Genomic DNA, 24,915 nt, shown 5'->3' with positions numbered 1-24,915 from the left:
GCAGTGGAAAAAGGGAGTTGTGGCAGTGCCTACCTGCATTGTGCAATAAACCCTTGGAGTCTCGATGGCCAAAAAATCATTTCCACAGCTTCAAGAAATCAGCTTGCAACTATTCTACAACACAGATTTCTTGGTAAAATGGCTTTTTTCACATGTATTACCATGAAAAAGACTGTGATGGTCAGATTTGGTTGCACATCAGGTGTTTCTGTACAAGCAGACACCCGCACTCTCCTATAATACAGTGCCACAGTGACAATCACAATCATTGTCTGAAGTTACAGAGAGAATATTTACTGAACACAGTAGCTGTAAATTATATAAACAGTGCACACATTCGAGTTTTGAGACGGTAACTGAGATGATTGAATATAAAGTACATTACACGATAACAGTCCGAACTAAAACACATTCTTTGGTTCAGAAGACTTGATAAAAGTACGTCAGACAAATCCACTCATCCATGCTAGTCATATATACACAATCCATTCATAGGAATGTTAAATGTGAACTGCATGAATACTGATTAGTCGTATGTATGTCAATATGGCAAATTGTCAGCGCTATATAGATATAGAGCACAAATGCTAAAATCAATTTTAAACACTAAATGTAAAAAGATTGATGAAATTAACATACTGTTAACAGATAAACTTGGAGATAACTCAGTGTTACGCATTTCTGAGCACTGGGTTAACCCAGAATGAATAGAGAATACGAAAATAAACAAATTCATTTTAGCTTCTTACTGCTGCAGGAAAAACAGCAAGCTGGGTGGGGTGGCAATTTACACAAATGAGAATGTAGATTTTATTACCCTACCTGACTTAAATAGAATAAAAGTCGAGGAGTATAATGAAATTGCAGCTATAAAAATTATTCAGTTCAACCTGGTTATTGCTATAGTTTACCGATAACCATCTGGAAAATTTCGAACTTTTCTTAAACAAAATGGAGTCATTCCTAAATAAAGTAAATAAAATCGATTGTGAGTTGATAATCTTTGGTGACTTCAATATTGATTTCCTCACAATTAGTGGAAATAGAGAGCCCATTTTGAACCTCGTAACATCCTATAATTTAAAGGCTGAAGTAAAAGCTGCTACCCGAGTAACAGAAACATGCGGAACAGCTCTAGGTCAGTTTCTAGTCAAGAAGAGTTTAACAACATTTCACTAAAAATTTCCAATGCAGGTTTTAGTGACCATCTTGCTCAAATATTAAGCATAAAAGTAAAAGGCAGTATTATTAACAACATGTCGTTAAGAATCTGATGTAGAAGTTATCAGGATAGTGTAAACTACTTCAACAGCTTATTACAGAAAGAAAATTAGTCATAAGTGTACAAAATGAATAATGTAAATGGAAAAATTCAGCACCTTCAGTGATACATTAATCCATTTTCTTTCAAATTGCATTGCCACTGAAAACCATACAGGGAACTCTAGAACAAACTGCTTGATCACAAGGGGAATAAGGGTTTCATGCCAGAAGAAAAGACTACTTCATGAAATATGTAACTCAAAAAATTCCTCACCTGAAGTATGTGAATACTATAAAAAATACTCCAAAATATTAAGAAAAGTAATAAAAGCAGCCAAAATAATTCATAATGATAAATACATTTATAATTCAGCTAATAAATCAAAGGCTATATGAAGTGTTACAAAAAAGAATCTGGAGAATACAGCCAACTTTGCAAAAATATAACACTATCATAAAAAATAAAGTAACAAACTCCTTAGAAGTATCCAACACATTTAACAATTATTTCACTGGTGTTGCTGGTAATATGTTACAATGAAACTATCATTAAGAACAACCAGGCAAATAAATATAAAATAAGTGCATGTACAGGATCAATTTACATCAGTTCTGTTTCACAAGATGAAGTAGCTAAAGCAATGAAAGGACTAAAAAATTCAAACCCTGCAGGCATTGATGGTGTACCTGCGACAATAAATAAAGGAAGAGAGCATCAAACCTAATTGAAACACTCACACACTTAATGCGACTGCTCACTTCAGGCTGGCACTTTCGCTGGTATATTGAAAACATCAAAAGTTATTCCTGTATATAAAAAAGAAAGATAATGTAAATAACTACAGACCCATCATAATTTCCTCCTCATCTCAAAAGTATTAGAAAAAGTTATGTATGACAAACTTATGAAATTTATAAATAAAAACAAAATACTATGTAATGAACAACATGGATTCGGAAATAAGACGACAGTGACAACTGCTGTTTATGAGTGCATCAGTTCCATCCTAAACCTGATGGACAGAAAACAGGAATCAACAGGAGTATTTATTGACATGTCAAAAGCTTTTGACCTCAAGCACACAAATGTTGAACTAAAAGCAGTATCTGAATACTTATCTGACTATAAACAAATTAAATGTGGTGTACCCCAAGGATCAGAAAATGGGACCCCTTCTGTTCCTTCTGTACGTGAATGATCTAAGCTTAAATGTTGATGCACATAAAACAATTATATTTGCAGATTAGAGCAATCGGCAAACTTGGTCACAAAACAACTTGGGAGCTGGGCACAGAATAATCAGCTTGTAATAAACAGTAAAATAACTATCGCACTAAAATACCACTATGCTCCTAATAAGAACATGTTTATTCGGTCAGTCTTGTGTCAATGGCAAACTAGTTGGTAACAGTACTGAAACCAAATTCTTAGGACTTTGGCTGCAGAGCAATGTAAAATGGAATAAACATAATGAATAAATCAATGCAGAACTGAGAAAAACATGTTACCCTCTTTGCTCACTAAAATCATGCTGTAGTGAGATAACAGTAATGAATGCATATCATGCCTACTTTCACTCTTGTATTAGATGTGGGGTCACTTTCTGGGGAAACTCCCAAGACAGCTAGTAGCACTTTTAAACTACAAAAAAGGGCCATTAGCATCTTATTTGGTTGCAAGCCTGGAGACTCTTGTAAACCTTTGTTTTAAGAAATCTGATATTCCTGCATTACCACGTGCATACATTATGGAAACTCTTTTATTCTTTAAAATAAATATATTACGAAAGGACTGCAGACTGCAGAAAAACTGTGATCTAAATGATCACTTTACCAGACAAAACAGAAACTTATATATAACCCAAATCAGCACAGCTCTGTGCCTAAAAGGTAATTTTCACATTAAGCTTTATTAAAACCTTCCTGAAAACATAAAAGCAATTACTGAAGTCAATACCTTTGGAAAACCTCTAAAGTCATATTTACAGCATAACTGCTTTTACGCCATTGAAGAATATTTAAATTTTTCAAGTGTGTTATGCAAATACTAATATATAAAGTGTATTATTGTAACCTTAAATAAGTATGCCTAGAAATGACTTTCAGCTGTATACTTATAACTTGACTTGTCCAATGTCTTATGCATAAGCTGCTTTGTAGACAAGAGGATCAATAAATACAGTACAGTACAATACTCAGACAAGTCTTGGCTTATTGAAATCTCATGTAGGTGTTGGACATGTACTAGCTGGTTCCAGACACAATCGACATTGATGTTACTTGTTGTTCACATGACCAAGTCTCTTACATTAAAGTTACACAAAGGTGTTATGTGTTTACTCCCCAAGTGCAGACCTTTTATGGTCTAGTTGTTCGTAGATGTTACTGTTGATGTATCTGAGTCTAGGCTGAAAATTTTGGTGTCCAGCTATTTAAAGACTGATGCATGAACATATTGTGATCTCGGAAACTAAATAACGATTTGAAAAATGGGTAGGTTAGATTTTACCACTTGGAATGGAATATGAGTATTAACAGTAATTTTGTGTGTGAAATGTATGGTGGTCTAAGAAATTAGAGAATTTTATGAAACCATTTTATGCAGCCGCATTGGGAATACTCTATTTACGAATACAGGCACCATATTGAAAATTATGATAAATTATACAAAAATCTTAATTAGTGGCATAATCAGTTAGAGAAGTACATCATATTGTGCATAAAAATTAAGTCAACAAAAGTATAATGGCAAAGGTCTTTGTCAAGCACAGAGGCAACATTCGCAATGGAAAATACAGTTACTCCTTAAATTTAATGTTAATTATAAGTTAATTAGTTTCAAAGACATTGGAATACATTACTGACATGGTGGAATGCATAGTCTTTCTAATGAGTTGTCACTGAGTCCATAAATACATATAAGATCACACAAAAATTGCAGGGTCAAACTACAGTGAAAAGTTCAGTTTGTCATATTTCTTGATTAACAGATTTTCCAGCAAATTAGATTCACCATTGGAATCAGAACATTAAAAATAATGCCTTGAATAATGAATTTAAATAGGGGAAAAGCTTAGTTAAGGCTTTTTAAATATTGGAGCACCTACCACCTGTAGACTACTTAGAAAATGTACGGAAATTGAAAAAAATAAGTAAAATAAAAGAAATTAATTATTAGTAGAGGTGCAAGTAGAGCAGATGGTAGATTCCAGCTTTCTTTCTGCCATTGTGCCCATTACTTCAGTAAGGTTTCCAAAGTAGTTGTTAACCTACAGAAGGAATGGGAACTATTAACAGTTACTTAAGTAGATCTTGGAAGAAAGTCATAGAACTTATAAAAATGTTATCATTTTTATTTCATGCTATTTAATGCTAGATTCTTAGTGTGAAGTACTGCCTTCATGGGTACTTGCCATGTATGAAATCTTTAATTGTTGCTAAAAGTGCAGTGATAGCTTGCAAAGGAAACCCAATTTGAAATAATTTGGAAAGAATGTACAAATAGGTGCCACCCAGTGTTTATGAAAGAAAAAATAGGCAGGACTTAAAGTAAGAAACTTGGCTAATAACGACTGGCTACATGCTTGGCAAATTCAGAGACATTGTTACTCAACCTCAAAGTGTACAAGGTGCTGTTTGGGTGGGGGGACTCGAGGCAAAACAAAACACTCCCATTTGTTTGAGTGAACTTTCTCACAATATAGATACACCCAAGTGAAACGAAGTACTTCAGATGTCTGCTTTTTAATTTGTTCCTTGTCTAAAATTATGATCACAAGAGTGGCCAATAATAAAGTAAGAATTTTTTTTTTTATCTTCTAGAAAGCTGTCAAATTGAAGGGCCATGAATTGGAAGGATATTTAAGAGTGGAAAAGTGAAATCCACTGATTGAAGTTGTTACTTGTGTCTTCTCACAGTAATTGTAAACTACATTGTTGTCACACAATGATAGTGATAAATGTTGTAATAGAAATTAATAAGGAAAGAACACAAATTTTAACATTCAGTGTGTTGTACAGAACTAACCATCATCTCGAAAACAGATGCGTTGTGTTAAAAGATTAGCATATTTCACATAAAGCCTACTACATGATGTCTTTGAATGCATTTCCACAGGAAAAAGATTAGTATTTCTCATGGTATGGATTGTGAATTTCAGCCCTGAAACGAGTCACACCTGACATGCAGACACACAAGAATACAGCTCTACGAGCGGGTCCAGCACCTTTCAAAGCACCTTCACAGTCATTGACGACGAGGCCAGTTACTGCTCCAGTTAGTGTTCCAGACAAACCACCAACTTTCACTAAAGAAGGGAAGAAATGGATGGTGGTAAGAAAATCTTTTATTAACAGCCATAAGAAATTTAACATTTTTATTGTTACTTTTGACTGGCATGCAGATGGTATGATCATATATATTGTGAAATGAGGAAAATGTATAGCATTACAGCCATCATTAAAATTAAAATTACTAAGCTATTAAAGCATTGTAAATTCCAGATATGTGTTAAAACAGTTAATAATTACTACAGCTTTCTATTCAAACTTATTGCACACAAATAAGCAGTTTTTGAAAATATAATGTAATTTGATAGATAAAAAAATGTACTCAACCTGCAGCTGCAGGAAAACACAAAAATGAAAGGTATTAAAGTTTGCAAGGTTTTCGAGCCAGTAGGTCCTTCTTTTGGTATAAGGGTTGAAGGGGAAGGAAGATGTGCACACAGATGTTGGACTACTACTTCTTGCTATAGCTTATCACTTTTTTACTAACAGCAGAAAGAAAAACTTATTCTGGTTTTTACACAAACCTAGACAAGCCATAACAGGAATAATCATTTTTCTTGTTATCTTGTTTACAGTATTGACAGTGAATTCATTAAACTGCTGAGCTTTTTTCCATTGGTCAACAGTAAGGTGAGGAATCAGCTGTGGCCTTGTGTACTGAATTGTTCTAGTAATTGCTGTAGTCTGATTGAAATTACTTGATAGTTGACATCTGACTCCTGTCACTACAGTGTTGCCACATTGGCTGTCAGCAATGTTGCGAGGTTAAGATGTCGGAACGCCCAAAAGAAAGTGTGTGCTGCAGCTATTTTAGCTGGCAGACAGCGCCGCATGTAGAGGACGCGCGTAACTGTGCGGTGGCACTTTGAAAGATCGGCGAGTCACAACACTTTTCCCCCCTTTGAATTTTTTGCACAGGTCTTGATGGAGGTGGCCTGTAGATTGCTAACGTCCATAGGTGCTTGACGGGCCGTAAAGTCACGAGGATGAGGCTTGCTGTACGGTCGGAAGTGTCCCCGATGATAACAGGTCAAGATGACAGGAGATGTGGGGGTCGAATCTGCTGGGACCCCGTGCACCAATCTGCCTGTTGCGGGAAGTCCGGTTGTTATAACAGGAGACATGGGCGATGTGTCCGCGTCCATAGGAGAAGGAGGCGAGTAGAGTTGCTCCGACAGATGATGGTCATCTGGTTCCTGCATGGGCACGTCTCCTGGTGGTGTCAGTTCTTGTGCTGGCACCGATATGATGGTGAGAGGACTGCGTTGTGAGTAATGAGAGATTCCAGTATCCCGAGCATCAGGTAGAGCCGAAGGTGGTGTAGTGGCATCCGGAACAGGCGTTGCCGGCACACGAGGCTGAAGCTGGTCCGTATGACACACTGCAACACCCGTGTCCCTCTGAATTTCATATAGGCGTCGGCCACGGTGTCGTAAGATGCGGCCAGGACTCCATTTTGGCTGCCTGCCATATCCCCGTACCCATACAAGGTCGTCAGCGGTGAACTGGCCAAGCAAAGGCACCCGCGGCCGTGAGGTGGAAAGCCGCAGAAGATGAAGTACCGTACGGGGCTGTCGGCCATGTAAGAGCTCAGCCGGGCTGTAGTCGCCCATGGGGGTGAAACGGTAAGAAGCCAGAAATTGGAGAAGCGCATCATCAGCAGAAGAAGTCAGGAGTTTCCTCATCTGAGCCTTAAATGTGTGGACCAGTCGTTCAGCCTCACCGTTTGACTGTGGATGGAACGGAGGGGCCGTGACATGCATGATGCCATGACGGGCACAAAAATCCACAAAATCGGAAGAGGCAAATTGCAGATCATTATCAGACAAAGATGACTTCGGGGAAGTGGCCTGTGACGCACAAGGGCTGCAGTCAGCGACCATGTGTGCAATCTCAGAGTCGATACTGGGCCAGTACACATGACAGCGCGCCAGAGATTTTGTGTGAGACACACCCCAGTGCCCATGGTGGAGGAGGTGCAAGACTGAAGCACCCAAAGACGCAGGTACCACAACACGCGGCGAAGCATTTTCGGTGGAATGGAGGATAACAGCATCCCTAGCCATGAGGCAGTAACGCAAAGCGTAGTAGTTCCGCAATGGATCAGACGTCTTAGCGGACAGATGATCTGGCCAACCCTTCTGAATATAGCGCAATACCCGGGAGAGGGTAAGGTCAGAACCCGTAGCAGCTGCCAGCCGGTCCCCGGTGGTTGGGGAACCCGTCCACAACCCGATGCTCGGCAACATTCAGGTGGAAACACAAAAGTTCGTTCCTGTCGAATGCCAGATCAGGACCCATGGGAAGGCGAGACAGTGCATCAGCATTCGCTTGTCGAGCTGTTGGCCGGAAATGAATCTCATAATTGAAACGAGACAAGTAAAGAGCCTAACACTGGAGGCGGTGTGCAGCCTTGTCGGGAAGTGACGTTGATGGATGAAACAAGGAAACAACTGGTTTGTGATCCGTAACAAGATGAAATTTGGATCCATAGAGAAAAACACCAAACTTGAAGAGCATAAATAATGGCCAAAGCTTCTTTTTCAATTTGAGAATACTTTTGTTGGGCAGCCATGAGCATTTTGGAGGCATAAGCAATGGGTTGTTCAGAACCGTCAGAAAAACGGTGCGCAAGGACTGCACTTGACTCCGTATTGAGAGGTGTCCGTGGCAAGAACAAGATGTTGGCCAGGTCGATAAGTAGCCAGGCATGTTTCAGCATAGTCTTCAATTTCTGGAAAGCCGCATCACATGACGTGGACCAGTGAAAAGGCACGTTTTTATGCAACAGGCGATGCAACGGCTGAGCCACCGAAGCAGCAGACGATAAAAACTTGATAGTATGCTATTTTCCCCAAGAAGGCCTGGAGCTCCTTAACAGATGTAGGGCGAGGAAGGACATCGATCGCAGCGACAGTTTGCTGAAGCAGACGAATACCATCCCGAGAGAGTTGAAACCCCAAGTACGTGATAGATGCCTGAAAAAATTTTGATTTCTGAAGATTACACGTAAGACCGGCAGTCTGTAAGACATGAAAAAGTGTGCGGAGATTTTGAAGATGTTCTTCAGTGGTGGAGCCAGTGACAACAATGTCGTCCATGTAATTGATACACCCAGGGACAGGGAGCAATAATTGTTCCAAGAAACGCTGAAAGAGAGCAGGGGCGCTAGCAACCCCGAATGGCAAGCGTTAGTATTGATAGAGGCCGAAAGGCTTATTAAGGACCAGAAACTGCCGGGAAGCAGCGTCGAGAGGAAGATGATGATAAGCTTCTGACAGGTCAAGTTTAGAAAAATACTGGCCTCCAGCAAGTTTAGTGAACAATTCTTCAGGTCGAGGCATAGGGTAAGTGTCGATAGGCACTGAGCATTTACAGTGGCTTTGAAATCGCCACAGAGACGAATATCACCATTTGGCTTAGCAACGAAGACAGGAGAGGACCACTCACTGGAAGTGACAGGAAGCAAGACCCCTGAAGCAGTGAGGCGATCCAGCTCCCAGAATGAGATTTTCACTCTGCAGTGGAGTGTGAGCTGATATGAAACTTCCTGGCAGATTAAAACTGTGTGCCCAACTGAGACTTGAACTCGGGACCTTTGCCTTTCGTGGGCAAGTGCTCTACCATCTGAGCTACCGAAGCACGACTCATGCCCGGTCCTCACAGCTTTACTTCTGCCAGTATCTCGTCTCCTACCTTCCAAACTTTAGAGAAGCTCTCCTGCGAACCTGGCAGAACTAGCACTCCTGAAAGAAAGGATACTGCGGAGACATGGCTTAGCCACAGCCTGGGGGATGTTTCTAGAATGAGATTTTCACTTTGCAGTGGAGTGTGCGCTGATATGATTCAGCTCCCGTTTGACCTGATCACGAAGGGCCACAGGAATGGCCTGAGCCCGAAAAAACTTAGGCCGAGCAGCGGGTTTGAGCGTGATATGAGCTTCAAAGTCATTTGCACGGCCTAACCCAGGAGAAAAAAGGGACGAAAATGTTGTCAACAAGGAATCCAATTGAGCATAAGGAATGGGATCAGAGACGATATTGACAGAGAGTCATCTATGGAGAACCCAAAAACGCGAAAGGCATCGAAACCAAAAAGATTCTCCGCGTTACTATGGTCGACCACAAATATGGGAACAGTGCGAACGACAGATTTGTAAGATGCCTCAGCATCAAACTGTCCCAAGAGAGAAATCTTCTGTTTATTGTAAGTCTGTAATTGCCTAGTTACAGGTGACAGGATTGGAGAACCCAAATGAAGATACGTCTGAGAATTTATGATAGTGGCAGCAGAACCATTATCCACCTGCATGCGAACATCTCGACCAAGTATTTGGACAGTGAGGAATAACTTCCGTGAAAGGGAAGAAGTACAGTTGACAGACAACAGAGAATCAGAATTAGCGTCATGTTCATGAACATCATGTATGCGGTCGGATTTGCAAACGGATAACACATGACCCCATTTTTTTTTTTTTTTTTCCCACACGGCCCAGCGTTGTGGACAATCTTCTCGTGAATGTTTCGTAAAACACCGCGGACATGAAGGAAGTTGCCATGGGTTGTGCTGCAGTTTCTTAGAGGGTTGTTTACGGTTAGGCCGAGGCTGCGCTTGGGAGCGTACTGCGGCCACGTTGGCCGGTGGGGACACGCCACACACTTCGTCAACATCGCACAGAGGTTGTATTTCCCCAACGCCGCCCCATGCCTCTATTTGCACTCCAGCAGGGCGAGAAATTTCAAAAGACTGAGCAATGGATAGGACTTCATCTAGAGTCGGATTTGCCAACTGAAGGGCACGTTGCCTAGCTTCTTTGTCGGGTGCCGATCGGATAATAGCATCTCGTACCATGGAATTGGCGTAGGATTCTTTGTGAACTTCAGTAACAAATTGACACTTTCTACTGAGGCCGTGAAGTTCAGCAGCCCAAGCGCGATAGGTTTGATTCGGTTGTTTTTGACAACGATAAAAGGCAACACGAGAGGCTACCACATGCGTTTGCTTTTGAAAATAGACGGACAGAAGTGAGCACATTTCAGCAAAGGACAAAGACGCAGGATCTTTCAAAGGAGCCAATTGCGACAACAACCAATACATTTGAGGTGAAATCCATGAAAGGGACAGAGACTTACATGTTTGTTCATCCGCGACATGAAATGCCAAGGTGTGCTGTCGAAGACATTTTTTGTAATCAGACCAGTCTTCCGTCGTAAGGAGGAAAAGTAGGTAGAGACAACGACGAGAGACGCCCCACATTTGATGCTGCGATGAAATCACGAATCGCATTTGTGAGAAGCGTTTGCTGTTCTATGAGACCTTGCAATAGTTGCTCTAAAGTAGCCATGGAAACATGTGGGTCAACGATGGAAAAGAAAAATCACTACCTTGTTGCCAATTGTAATAACTTCAAGTTGAACAAATATATTTCAAGGAAGAAGCAATACATGAAAGTCACAGATCAAGTAAACAGAGTAAGACGTGTGTACACTTTAACAGTCAAATCATAACTGAGTCCAAGTCTAGCGGCCACTGGCTGGCTGGCCGCTTAGGTGGCGCTGCTGCTGCATGGTTGGTAGACAACGCCGCATGTAGAGGACGCGCGTAACTGTGCGGCGGCACTTTGAAAGATCGGCGAGTCACAACAAATTTAATAATGTTTCACAGTTCCTTTCTTCATGGTACTCTGACGTTTTCTTGGATCTGAAAAGCAGTTGATAGCCATGAATAAACCCATGGTAGATACCAGCATGTAAAAGAGTAATTCTGCCACCTTTGCCAGTGGGGAGTGCCATACCTTCTCCTTTGCCATCACTCCAACCTTTTATAAGAGTATGATGTTTCATCGATCCAAACAGTGTCCATGAAATTAATGTCTGCATTGGCATGCGACTATGTCTTCTTGTTCCACCAACATTTTATGGCCTGAAATATTTTTATTTAAAAAAAAAAAAACTCTGCAGAACCTGTTGCAATGACAGTTTGTTGCCTTCAAAAACTTCGAGCTTGTGCAATGTCATATGCAGCTGATTTAATGTAGACCAATTTCGATTATGATGGTAATTGTATAAGTGGTGCTGAATTGCTTCTTGTGCCGAAAGATCTAGATTAGTTAAAAGTTTCTGATTACTTCTCTTCTTGCCTGGTGTACGAGGATGATGGTCCTGCATTACCCCTTTCCTTCTCGTATTTTTCTTTACCAGTACAAAGTACAATCACTTCACTAACCAGAACCATGGCTGTGTTTTGTGGGACTACTTTGGAAACCAGTTAGAGAGGTCTCCTATTTTCTGCCTCTCTATCAAATATTCTCACACATTGCACATGTGTTGTCGCGATTGTCATTTAAACACAATTCTTTTCCCAGTTTTCTATGCTGATGTGTTTCCATCCTAAATCCTGAATCTGCCTCTTTGCATTCCCATTTCATCAGAGATGATAAGCGTGTGTGCGTGCATGCGCGCGCGCACACACACACACACACACACACACACACACACACACACACACACACACACACACAGTGTCACGGCCTCATACCTCATACCTTGTACCAGTAAAATATAGTTGACTCGGAGAGTGTGCCTATGTTATGTTATCTCTGAAGGAAGAATTGTTCAAAAGCTCAGCAGTGTTCTCAGTCTTGTACATTTGTCTATTGAAAACTCAGTGTCTCAACTGTTTGGTGATTTGTTACCTTAACTCTCAAGATTATTTATATTTTTCCAAGGACTTTTCATTACTGTATTTGAATTTAGCAATATATTAATTACCATCTTGGTTTTGAAAGACATTATTTGTAGTCATTCAGCAATCCATTACATGTACCCCTGTAACCACTTGTTGATCCTTTGACTGCTGTGAACAAGTTATCTCGTCATGCTCCGCCACTCCCCAGGTGCTGAGAACATGTTTAAATGCAACCTGTGGGGTTTTCCTAAGTGCTATTGATATGTTTTTGCATTCCATTCCACTGATCCTCTATCTGCTGCAGATGTTTTACTTCCATATATCAGTGGAAAAAAGAAATTGAGAATATATCATAAAGCATATGTGCCTCTTTGTGCGCTATCATTTGCAGAAAACATCATTCTTCTCTCTTGAACTATTTATGAAATATGATTATTGTTATGGCCGCAGGATTCCCAGTGTGCAGGGACGGACTTGGGCACATCGTGCACAACTGCCTGCCTGATATAAAAGTCAATAATTTGAGAGCAAAATGAGACATTGTTCTGCTCTCAATTTGAAGTAAAATATCGATATGTTATCTACAATTCATACACAGAAATGTGTGAGCTAAAATCAAATATACACAAAAAACTTATGCAATGCAAATTTGCAGACTGAGAATTTTAACATCTAAGTAAGTTTCACATAGCTAAATTCCAAAAAATTCTCATAATTGCGTTAGTACCTACCTTAACAAAGTAAAAAAACTGTAGTTTTCTCAAAGAAACAAGGCTGAATTAATTTATCATTATTTGATAATTATTTTGCATTGTTCTGGCCTGCAGTTGAGGGTATTAGTCAAACCATTCAGCTTTTTTGCTGCCTTAAGAGAAAAATGTAATAATGGCTTTGTCACTAAAAAGATTGTTAAGTAATTTTCATGTACAGTTGTTGATTCACTTGTACTGATTCTTTGTGCTTCTTTCAGGAATACCAAAAAGGCAATCATTCTCTTGTTGTAGAGAATGCAGAGATGAATAATGTTGTGTACATGTTTAAATGCCAAGATTCTACTCTTACTGTCAAAGGCAAGATAAATTCAGTTGTGTTGGACTCTTGTAAGAAAGCATCAATTGTTTTCGACAACTTGGTGTCATCAATTGAATTCGTGAATTGCCAGTCAGTGCAAATGCAGGTAAATGTTATTTATTAACATCATCTTATTTTTAAATTTACAAATGAAACATAATGCAATTTATGAAAGGTGTGTGAAATATGCACTGAATATAAAACTCTTGACTAAAGAGCTTTTTAAGTTATCATCAGTTTTGTTATTTGCATGTTGGAGAAAAAAACACATCACATGTATGCTTTACCTCTACACTAGTGTATGAGAAGTTGTTATTACACTTTACGAGCCAGTTACATTGTAACTTGGTCTGTGTTTCTCATGAATATAGAAATGGTAATGATAAGTGAAAAACTGAAAAATGTTTGTTACATTGACCTGGTGTAGAACAGTGCTTTTGAATGTTCCTTTGGAATTATGTTACTCTTAAATGTTAGAGATGCAGGTATTTGTTTGAAAATGAGCGCACTTTTGAAACTAATCACCACTAAACATAATATGCAGTGTGACAATAAGATGTGAAATGGCAGTTCAGTGGTAAGTAAGGTGGAAAAGCTGCCTGTTTGGTGATGTAAGCTGCCTGTTTGGTGATGCAAGTAGTACTGATTAAACAAAAAATGTCATATCCAGATATTCTGTAACGTGTACAGCAGAAAGTAAAATTTTTGCCCAAGAATTTCCAAGTGGCTACTGTATCTAAGTATATAGTTCTTACAGGTAATGACTGGATTGTTTCATGTCAGCAGTGAAGTCTTGGAAATATGGATCCTGTGTGGGAAAAGCACAGTGCCAGGCTTTGCTTGTCAACACAGTAATATGCTGAGTAGTGGGTTAAACAAGTCATCATTTTTAGAAGTTCTCTCAAAGTTATTGTATGCAATAATTGTATATTGGTTAGTTCTGTACAGCACACAGCCCTTATAATGTATGCCATTAAAATGCAGTCTCTGAGTATATTTTAGTAGTCTCTCTTCCTATAGATTTGGGTGTAGGTAGAAGGTTGCCCTTTTAATAGAGAAGAATACGGGGGGCAACCACTCACATGTAGATGCTTAAAGTATGGCACATAAAAAAGTGCACCGTGCAGAATTGCTACTAGCTTTTGAGCCACCATTCTTTTTCTGTTGTTAAGCACACTCACTCTCCCACACAATCGTAGAGACAATCAAATGTATATTTATTATTAAAATACTGATGGCAGTGTTGTCTGATGGTTGCAATACTCATTCATATTGTTGGGGTTTAAGACATGGCCTTTTTCTATGTACACACTCCACAAACCACTATGAAATATAAAGCAGAGGGCACTTTCTAATGTACTGGTAATTAGGGCTTCTTCACATTTGATTCACATATATAGTATGGGAAGAATGATTTCTTAAATGCCTCTGTGTGTGCTGTAATTAGTCTAATCTTGTCCTCTCTGTCCCTGCTCGAGCAATATGTAGGGAGCTGTAGTATATTCCTAGATTCAGCACATAAATCCGGTTCTGGAAAGTTTCAAAGTTGGCTTTCCCAGGATAATTTCCGTCTTTCATCAAGAGTGCAAGTTCAGTTTCTTCAGCATCTACGTGTCTCTCCCATGCATCAGACAAACGTGACAATTCCTGTTGCCCTTCTTTGTATACTTGCAGTTCCTAAAGTATAGACAAAGAGAGTTGTACCAAACTGCTGCTGACACAACATTCTGCTGAGAATGTTTTAGGGCATTTGACTAACCGTTTTATGGTTTTGACACAATGTCTTGTTTGCTTGAACACATTACAACCATTGTTCTATTCAGAAATGATTCTAGCTCATACTGATTCATGAAATTAGATTTATCGACTGATCTTCATACATCTGGTAAGGTCTCACCATGATGATGCAATATTGCAGATACTGTCCAATATTAGAACATATTTATGATGATCACTTGACATTGGAATATAAAAATTCAGTGCCATATTACAAAAAATAGTTATCTGACTTTTTGTCCTTCATTTAATGGTGCATTGGTTCCTCCACAATGATTTCAAGTTACTTTTGGGCCTAAAGTCTTGCATATTTTCCTCATCCGTATGTAGTGTCCTTTGGAGGAAAAAAAGAAATTGGTGAATATTTAGTAGGGTTTTACCTGATGTGTGAGGCATTGTGTAAACAGGGATATTCCACAAATCACACTTAATGCCTGGCAGAGGGTTCATCAAACCACCTTCACAATAATTCTCTGTTATGCCACTCTTGGCAGCGCATGGAAAAAATGAACACCTTTGTCTGTCCGTGCGATCTCTGATTTCCCTTATTTTATTATGATGATCATTTCTCCGTATGTAGGTTGGTGTCAACAAAATACTGTCATATTCAGAGGAGAAAGTTGTTTATTGAAATTTTGTGAGAGTTTCTGCCACAGTGAAAAACACCTTTGTTTTAATTATGTCCACTTCAAACCCTATACATGTCAGTGGCACACTCTCCCCTATTTTTGCATTAAAAAAAATGTTGCTCTTCTTTGGATTTTCTCTATGAACTCTATTAATACTGTACTGATGTGTTACAGTGGTGGCATGAAACTTGCCATTATGCCTCCATATAGCTATGTTTATTTTTACTGATGAATATCAGGTAAATTTTGTCACGTAAAGAAAAAAATGATGGATGTGATAATCTTCATTATATGTCTATGTGTTGTAAGGGTTTCCATACACTGCACTGTATTTTATGTTGGTCACAGTGTCCAGATGAAAAAGAGAAGGGGGGATGAGCTGTTCTAGTATAGATATTTAATGAAGGATGGCTAACCACAAGAAAACTACCACAAACTGCTGTTTTAGGAAAATATTTCCGTAAGCTGTGGTGCATGCAGTGTGGCATAACGGTTTGCATCTCTGGCTGATGTGCTGCAGGTCGCCAGTTCAAACCTGACCCACAGCAATTGTTTATTTAGCATTTGTCATTTCTCAAAGGTTCTTGAAATATTTTATTTGAATGTTTGTATATTCTGGAGTATTCAAGGTTTGTGTAAATACAAGAATTCTAGAATATAACTGTTAAAATAGGTGCACTCTGTCCAGGAAGTGAGTTCTTTTCTATTGGTAAAGAGTGTTCGTTATGAAATTGCTTTCAGTGCTAAGTGTTGTACTTCATTGACACCCTGTTTTCAGATTTGGCCTTGATTGTGATTATGACATGACATAGTTTGGTGGCGATGACATGACATAGTTTGGTGGTGACCCGGATATTTGAAAACATCTGTGTGACTGTGGCTTCAGTTAGGCAACATAAAAGCCATTGCCTACACAGACAGGAACACAAGCAGTACATCATTTCCAGGGTCCATATATTCAGGGTACCAATGGATTGCAAGCCATCAGTAAGTCAGCTGCACATCAGCATCCATTGGTGTTATCTGGAGAGATTCTTGTCAGGGCTCAACAAAATGGCTGAAAAGATTTGATCGAATCACGCAGTGCAGCAGGTGGGATGATATGATGTGTTTGCAAATGTGTAATTTTACTTGGATGAGACAGCCCAACAGTGATTCAGGAAGAGAAGCTCAAGCCTGGAAAGATTCCAAGCCAAACTGAAGAAAATGTTGGTGACAGTCACAGCTAGTGTGCGTAGCAGAGAAAAATTGAAAAACAGGCATGGGAAAGGTCAGAGCTCTAAATTGTAAAGCTGTTCCAGTGAGCATGCCTAATGAAGATTGCTCTGGGTGGGTGTTTGTCATTAAAGACATTGATATTCTACTATCATCATTGAGATGAGTTCCAATCATGCAAAATGTTTAGGTACTGTGGCACATTGTGAATCTGCATATGACAGAATCTGACAAAATCTTGTGTTTGCTGAAAGGAGTCACAGAAATGTACAAAGCTCTTCTGGTAGACAGCAGAGGAATTTATCAAGTGGTGCCAGTTAATCAAGAAAATGCTGCAGAAGAAGAATTGGATGAACGAGATATGAGCAACTACCGAATGTGGTCTCTAAGGCAGTTGTGGAAGACCATCATGAGCTCACCTCTCATAAGTGAGATAGCAAGAGAAGAGATACAACAGTGTATAGCAGCCTGAAATGTCAGGCAAGAGAGAGGTCAGCCATAAATTTTGATCCCACACATCAAGTGGTAATAGAGAATGCTGAAGAAGAGATGTATCGTTCTTTAGGAGCAGTCTCCACCATTAGCTGATCACGCCATGAAGAATGAACTGGACCAACTCGGACTTCTGCTGCAATTGTCAAACAATAAATCATCCGACCAATGTGGGTACAACCAACTCCTCCATGAAGTACAATGCCACACAGAGAAACAGATATTTGGAGGAGAAATGATGACCTGTTGCTATGTTTCCACTGTGGATGCCCTGGACACCTTATATACTACTGCAGACAAGTGTTTGATGACTATTATGTCACAACAAATGATCCATTACAACAGTCCTATTCAAACCACCCAACTGCAAATGACTATAGTCAACTCGTGGGATGGAGCCCATCATTGTACCCAGGACAGGGTTGTTCCCCAAGATCCCTTAGCTATTCTCCATCACTGTACAGAGGTACTGATCTCTGGCGTAGCTGTCAACTTCAAAAAAACAAAGTGATACGACTGTGTATGGAGGCAAGGCCTCCACAGGTGCAAGTCCTCCATGGATGTGAGTAACTGAGATGTCAGGAAATCTCATTGACAACATCATTGGTGGCCAACCTGTCCTGACTCAAGTTGAGGCAGTGGATTCCTTATCGTCATAAATTAAAGAAAATTGTTTCCTACGATACAGAATTTGATGTGCTGAAGGTCACAAATGAGAAATACCTGCAGCCAACAGGAATGCATCTTATTAGAAGAGCTATCAGTGACAGAACATGGCCATTCAAATTCATTGTTTTAGCAGACTGTAGTCATGATGTTATTCTGAGATGGGAAGTCTTGCAGGTACTACGTTCAATCATAGACTGTGGAAGGTCAGAGCTCTAAATTGTGAAGCTGTTCCAGTGAGCATGCCTAATGAAGATTGCTCTGGGTGGGTGTTTGTCATTAAAGACATTGATATTCTACTATCATCATTGAGATGAGTTCCAATCATCACTCGAGATGCTCAGTTAAACTGTGAAGCTTTTGTTGATTACAAAGAGCTACTCAGGATCACTAAAGAAATCTACATGCCACTGAAGATCATAATTGTTGCCAGGTGCCAGGAAGAACTTTGGAACACTAATTGTAAACAGGAGCCACAATTCAGCCCTAAAGGTATGTGCTTAAGGACAGTCGAACCAATCTAGGGGGGCTGCTTAGTGTTAGTGACATAGAATTGTACTTCACTACTACCCTAGACAACACTGGGGAGGAACCTGCTGTAATTGAGTTGGGGTGGAGGGGTGGCAATGATGTCAGGATGGCAGACAGAGCAGGGTAGCAGGCCAGTGGAGGCCCAGGAAGATGGAGCTGCCAAAATTAATATTTTCTTTACTTCTCATACATTAGTACTGTGTCATTGTGAGCCAGCGACCATGCTTCCATTCCACAGTAAGATGGCTGAGTGGCTGCTTCATGCTTTTGCTTAGCTTTGCTGACTCTTGTGCTCAGTGCACGCCACGCGACTCTGTTGTGTCAATCGCACTGCAAACACTTGACGTCAATGATGCTCGGAGATGGTTGGCAATCCTGCTGTGATAGCCAGCTCTGCGGTGGATGACTGCATCCTGATGGTCGTTGGTGTGGAGCATGGAGCGGCACCATCACTGTGATGGAAAACAGGTGCCCTGCAAGGGATGTATCTCACTGCCCCCCTGGGCAGGAGTCTGATTGCTGCTGGAGGGAGCCTGGAAGGCCCACTGTGGTGTGGCACAAGTCCAGAGGGTGGGCTTAATCTTGGAATCTGGGACTGCAACTGAGTCTTGATCTCATAACTCCTACTGGAGGCTCCTCCCTGTGGTCCCCTCACCTGGTGTAGCACCCACATCCTAGTTGCTGCTGGGCTGCAAATGAAACCGCTTCAAAAATAACAGGTATTTTAAAACCTGTCTTACCAATGTTCCTCTTCTGGTTGTGTTCTTGGCGACACCACTGAAACCTGCAGGTGGAGAAACCATTTTGCCTGTGCTGTGCATTACCACTGTGCTATGGATTCCATCAAGTGAGCTTGGCCTGTGTTACAATAATTAAACAGCTTGGTTGTTATAACAGAAATGATAACACTCTGGGTTCACCAGCCACTTGCAGCTGCTGCAGTACTCCTCCATGTAGTCTTGCAGATGTATTATAAAATGATTGTAGCAGACACTACTACGAAACTGCAAGTAGGGTTGCCCTGACCAAAGAGCAGAGTTAGCAATTGATAGCCTTTCTGCTCAATTTTCAGATCTGGTGCAGAGAAAAAACAGACCAAGCAGCCCATTAACACTAGGAATTGTACACCAACTAACCAGTACTCACATAATGTGCTGCCGGATGAACGACAGACAGTCCTGGAGGAAATGGAGAAGATACTGCAAGGTGACATCATTGAATCTTCAATGTGTCCTTGGTCCACCTCTGTGGCCCTTGTGAAGGAGGAGGATATCACATGGCATTTCTGTGTCGACTGCTAACAACTGAACAAAATCGTGAAGAAAAATATCTATCCTTTTCTGCACATTGATGACACTGTAGACTGCTTGAAAGAAGCAATGTATTTCTCAACTATAGACATTTAAACAGGCTACTAGAAAACTGAGGTTGACAGAGAAAAGATTGCATTCACTGCTCCTGATGGTCTCTATGAGTTATACTGTTTGGATTGTGTAACGCACCAGTCAACTTCGAACATATGATGGACGAACTTCTTTGACACTTTAAATGGATGATGCATATTTGCTATCTGGATGATATCGTTTTTTCAAGGAACATCTAAGCCACCTGACAACTGTGATGAAATGTGTTCAAACTGCTGGGCTGCGTATAAATCTGAAAAATTTCCTTCTTGCTGCTCAAGAAATAAAAATTTTGGGACATCTAGTGAATCCGTATCCAGGAGAAAATAAGAGTAGTTACATATTTTCTGACTCCTTGGCACATTCATGATGTGAGATGTTTTATTGAAACGTACTCAGACTACCAGCAGTTCATTAATGACTAATGTGCTAATGTACGTCCCGTGGAAGAACTACAGCAGGGAGACGGTAAACTTTTCTGAAATAAGGTGCCAGATTGATCTTTCATCGTCCTTGTGGAAGCACTAACATTTTCTCCAGTCCAAGCGTTGTATGCTGAGAATGCCGAGACAGAACTTGACTGAGACACTAGCAATAATGGGATAAGGATAGTTCTAGTGCAAAGTTAGAAAGTGGTTTTCAGAGTAATCTCAAACCTGAGATGAACTACTCTACAACCAAGAAAAAGTGCCTTGTTGTTAGGGCCATCGAAGAGTTCTTGCCACATTTGTTTGCCAAACCATTTGATTTTGTGGTGGACCACCAATCTCTGTGCTGGCTGAATAGCCTGAAGGATCCATCGGGTTGACTAGCAAGATGGGAACTGAGGCTTCAGGAGTATGATGTCACAGTGGTATACAAAAATGGGTGCAAATGCAAGGCACATGGATGAAATCTCAATTATTTCTCCATTAAATGATATTGCTGCTGAACAGAAGATAGACCCAGCACTACAGAAAACCATAGAAGCCCTGAAGAATGAGGAACGGATCAAAGGAGAATTCCAATTAATAAACAGAGCTTTCTGTTATAGAAACTATGATAGAGTGGGGCCAAATGGTCGCTTATCATCCCTGCTCATCTACATCCAACTACACTGAAGTTCTTCCACTGCACTGCAGCATCTGGTCACATGGGATTCATGAAGCCCCTAGGTGGAATCAGATGCATCTATCAGTGGCCAGGACTCTAGTGATCTGTGAGATACTACGTGAGCCACTGTAAGCATTGCCAGCAAAAGAAGCATGTGCCACAGTAACCTGTGGGGCATATGGTACCAATCTCGCATGCAGCAGCGCTATTCCACTGAATTTCAGTTGACCTCGATTGGTTGTCCCTAAGGTCAGAAAATGGAAAATTAATGGATAATTATCTACACTCACAATGGGTTTCTTCGCAAAGAGAAGAAGAAGGGCTTCATAGTTTCTGAGTTGACAGAAGCTGATTGACTTTGGTCCACTCATGTTTTTCATCTGGCTGTTGCCAACCCCAGCAATCTAATACAGGTTCTTGCACATGTAGCCATTATGAAGTGACTGTTGTGCTGTGCTGTGTTGTGTTGTGTAGTGTAGTAAAGTAATGCACCTCTTTATGTGTGTGAAGCAGTTCTTGGCCCATCACAGGCAATGCCAGATACTTCTCCTGTTCATCAGAGAATGACAATGGTACACATTACGGATTGAAGCAAGGAAAATAATTAATGATGTCACTGAATATAGTGAACAACAGACCAAAAATAGAATTGCTCCACCCTCTCTCTTAGCTGACAAAATGAACAGTAATTACAGAGGGGCAAGCTTCAACTCTGTGAGAAGAATTAACAGATTTTGTAAAGACAATCAGGAAATCACCAGAAGCTCCTGGCAAAAACAGGAAAATTTCAGTTAAATTTTTGAACTCGACAGTGCTTTGACACTGCCTTTCCCTTTGTCTGAATTTCTTAAGTAGTCATGTAGGGCAAGTTCTGGTTGAAAATTACAAATTACTTAAGAGGAGATGACTCACCAAAAGTCAGAAGGGCTGCATTGTGCTGGCCCACAGTGTGTATACTAGGGTGAAATGGGGTTGTCAGGTCGCAGGTCGGGTGGGGTGAGGGAAATGGAGAGAGCAGGAGGCAGGAAGTGTGCTGGGGAGTGTCTCTGGGCTAGCTAGGGTTGCAGGTAGAGGGGGCGGTGGCAAGTCACATGATTTCACAGACTAGGGTGAAGGTGTGAGATAACAGCACACAACTAGACGATGGGAGGGGGGGGGGGCAAATTGGGCAGGGGATGGCAATTTAACTTAGGTTTAGGCCAGGAAGGTTATGGGAGTGGAGGATGTGCTGTAAGGATAACTCCCCTCTGCGCAGCTCGGAAAAGCTTTGGGGGAGGGGGGGGGGGGGGGAGATCGAGATGGCGCAAGTAGTGAAGCAGCCACATTGAAATCTCCCGTGTTGTGCTCTGCTCATGTTGTGCCACTGTGTGAACCAACTGTTTTTGTCAACAGTATGGCAGTGACCATTCATTCTAATTGACAGCTGGTTGGTTGTCGTACCAATGTAAAATACTGTGCAGTGGTTGCAGCAGAGTTGGCATATAACATGGCTGCTTTCACAGGTGGCCCAGCCTCTGATGGGGTAGGATAAAACTGTGGAAGGGCTGGAGTTTGTGGTGCTGGGTGAGTGGTTGAGCAGGTCTTGCATCTGAGCCCTCCACAGGGATATGATCCCTGTGGCAGGGGATTGTGAGTGGGAGTGGGATAGGGATGGACTAGGATGTTGTGGAGGTTGGGTATGCATTAGAATGCCCCCATGGGAGGGATTGGGAAATATCCCTTTGCCATTCCCATCCACAATTCCCTGTCACAGGAAGATCCAGATGTAAGACCTCCCCAGTCGACCCACTCAGCACAACCTACTCCAGTCCCATCACAGGTTTGTCCTGCCCCCATGAGAGGCTGGGCCACCTATGAAAGCAGCCATGTTATATACGAGCTCTGCCACAACCAACCAGCTGTCAACTAGAATGGATGGCCACTGACAAACTGTTGCCAAAAGCTAGGTGGACCACCCAGTGGCACAAATGCAGCAGAGCACACAACATGCAAGATTTCAATGATTGTGTGTGTGTGTGTGTGTGTGTGTGTGTGTGTGTGTGTGTGTGTGTGTGTGTGTGTGTACACATACATACGTACACACCATCCCCTGCCCCGACAACCCTGCCCAATTTGTGTCACCACATCAGCTGGTTGTGTGCTCTTATCTCACACCCTAGTCCATGAAATCATGCGTGTCTGTCACATGCCCCCTATACCTGCACCCTAGCTAGCGCATAGACAGATTCCCACGAGCTGCTAGATGCTTTCCACCAACCCACTCCTTCCCTCTCACCTCTCTCCATCCTTCAGCCCACCCTGCCCTGCCCCACCCCACCCCACCCCACCCCACCCCACCCCTGTACACTCACCATGGGCCAGTAAAGAGCTGGCAATCGACTGAGCACAATGTATGCATATGAGTGAGTGAGCGAGTGAGTGAGTGAGTGTGTGTATGGGTTTGTGTGCATGTTTTTCCTACAGCTAGAAAAAGGAAGTGCATTCTGAAAGCTAGCAAAGTTCTGTACGTTTTGTTTGTGTGTCTATAAACGACGCAGTGCTTCTGCCTTTGTGAGTTATCTCCTGTATTCCTAAATAATTTGTTACTTAAGTATTCATTTTGTTTGTGTGTGCAAAAGAATTTCTTGCCATGCAGTAGGCGACTAAGGCTGAAATAATGAAGCCGATTTTTTGTAAAACCCCCCTGTAGTTAAGACACTTGGTTGGTATGCTGAAGGTAGTTGGCATGAGTCCTGCCACATGTCCTTATGTCCCTTTTTTTAACATCATAATAAAAATGGTGGTTTCGAAAAGTCAATCCTTCCTCTGGGGACCTCTCCTTGTTACTTGTAACTATACAATAACTGCAAATAATGCAGGTCTATTTTTTGACTTTTTTAAAAATATCTACTGGGAAAACCCAGTTGGATACCTCTGACAGAGGTGTCTTGAGACACTCAAACATTGACCTCTACATGGTGCAGAAGATTGCTCCCCGTCTGTGGAAACTTCAACTGGAACTCAAGGAAAAGATTGGCTGGACTTGGAGCATTACGTTTCTATGAAATATTTCGCTGTCCATCTCACTCATGTGGGTTGAAGTGGAGAAATAAGAGGTCTTTACTGTTAGAGCATGAAGACATTATTGATTGGCAGTTGCATTTTATTGTAAAAATGAAACGTATTAAGGAAGCAGGCACTGAAATATTCCATCTGAATGAAACTTGGATAAACAGTAATGTGATGGTTGGTAAATATTGGCAGGAGAAGGATGATGTCAGTGTGATGGGGTGGGAAACCCACTTTTGAAAGACTTATTATTGGAAGTGTTGTATCAGGTAAGGGATTCATCAGGGATACACAACAAAAATTGTGAGCTAAAGCCACAAAAGGTGATTAAAGTGGTCAAGTGAACTCGGGAAACTTTGAAAGGTGGTTTGCAAATATGGTTCTCCCAAATCTTCCTCCAAAGTCGGGCACTGTGGTGGACAGTGTTCAATACCATAACAGACAGGTGGGGGAAAAACACCCACATAATATGATACGAAAGTGAGTATGTTGGAATGGCTGCAAAAGAGACATGTTGCCTGTAATGAGAGAATGAAAAGCAGGCCCTGTTCACTTTAAGTCAAGAACATAGACTTGCAAAAAACTAATGATCAATGAAGTGGCAAAAGAGAGAGGGCACATTGTTGTCTGCTTGCCACCCTACATTTATGATTTGAGTGCAGCAGAACCGGCACAGCAAAAGTAACACGGTTGTTTAGGGAGTGTATCATTTCAGGGGACATGTAAAAGACAACCTGTTAAGGCTGCAAATG

General features: G+C 41.1%; 1 protein-coding gene across 1 annotated transcript in view; it reads left to right on the top strand.

The window, feature by feature from the left end:
• LOC126194940 (adenylyl cyclase-associated protein 1) overlaps positions 1 to 24,915 on the top strand; it is a 202,809-nt gene that overhangs the window by 157,545 nt on the left and 20,349 nt on the right. The window contains exons 6-7 of the mRNA XM_049933329.1: positions 5,424 to 5,596; positions 13,211 to 13,417. Of these exons, the coding sequence (XP_049789286.1) occupies positions 5,424 to 5,596; positions 13,211 to 13,417 (380 nt within the window). The remainder of the gene's footprint in view (positions 1 to 5,423; positions 5,597 to 13,210; positions 13,418 to 24,915) is intronic.

Source organism: Schistocerca nitens, chromosome 1 (assembly GCF_023898315.1).
Source record: "Schistocerca nitens isolate TAMUIC-IGC-003100 chromosome 1, iqSchNite1.1, whole genome shotgun sequence".
In the NCBI taxonomy this organism is placed as follows: Eukaryota; Metazoa; Arthropoda; class Insecta; order Orthoptera; family Acrididae; genus Schistocerca; species Schistocerca nitens.
The sequence above is the reverse complement of the archived record's forward strand: the minus strand, read 5'-3'. Positions and strand labels throughout refer to the sequence as shown.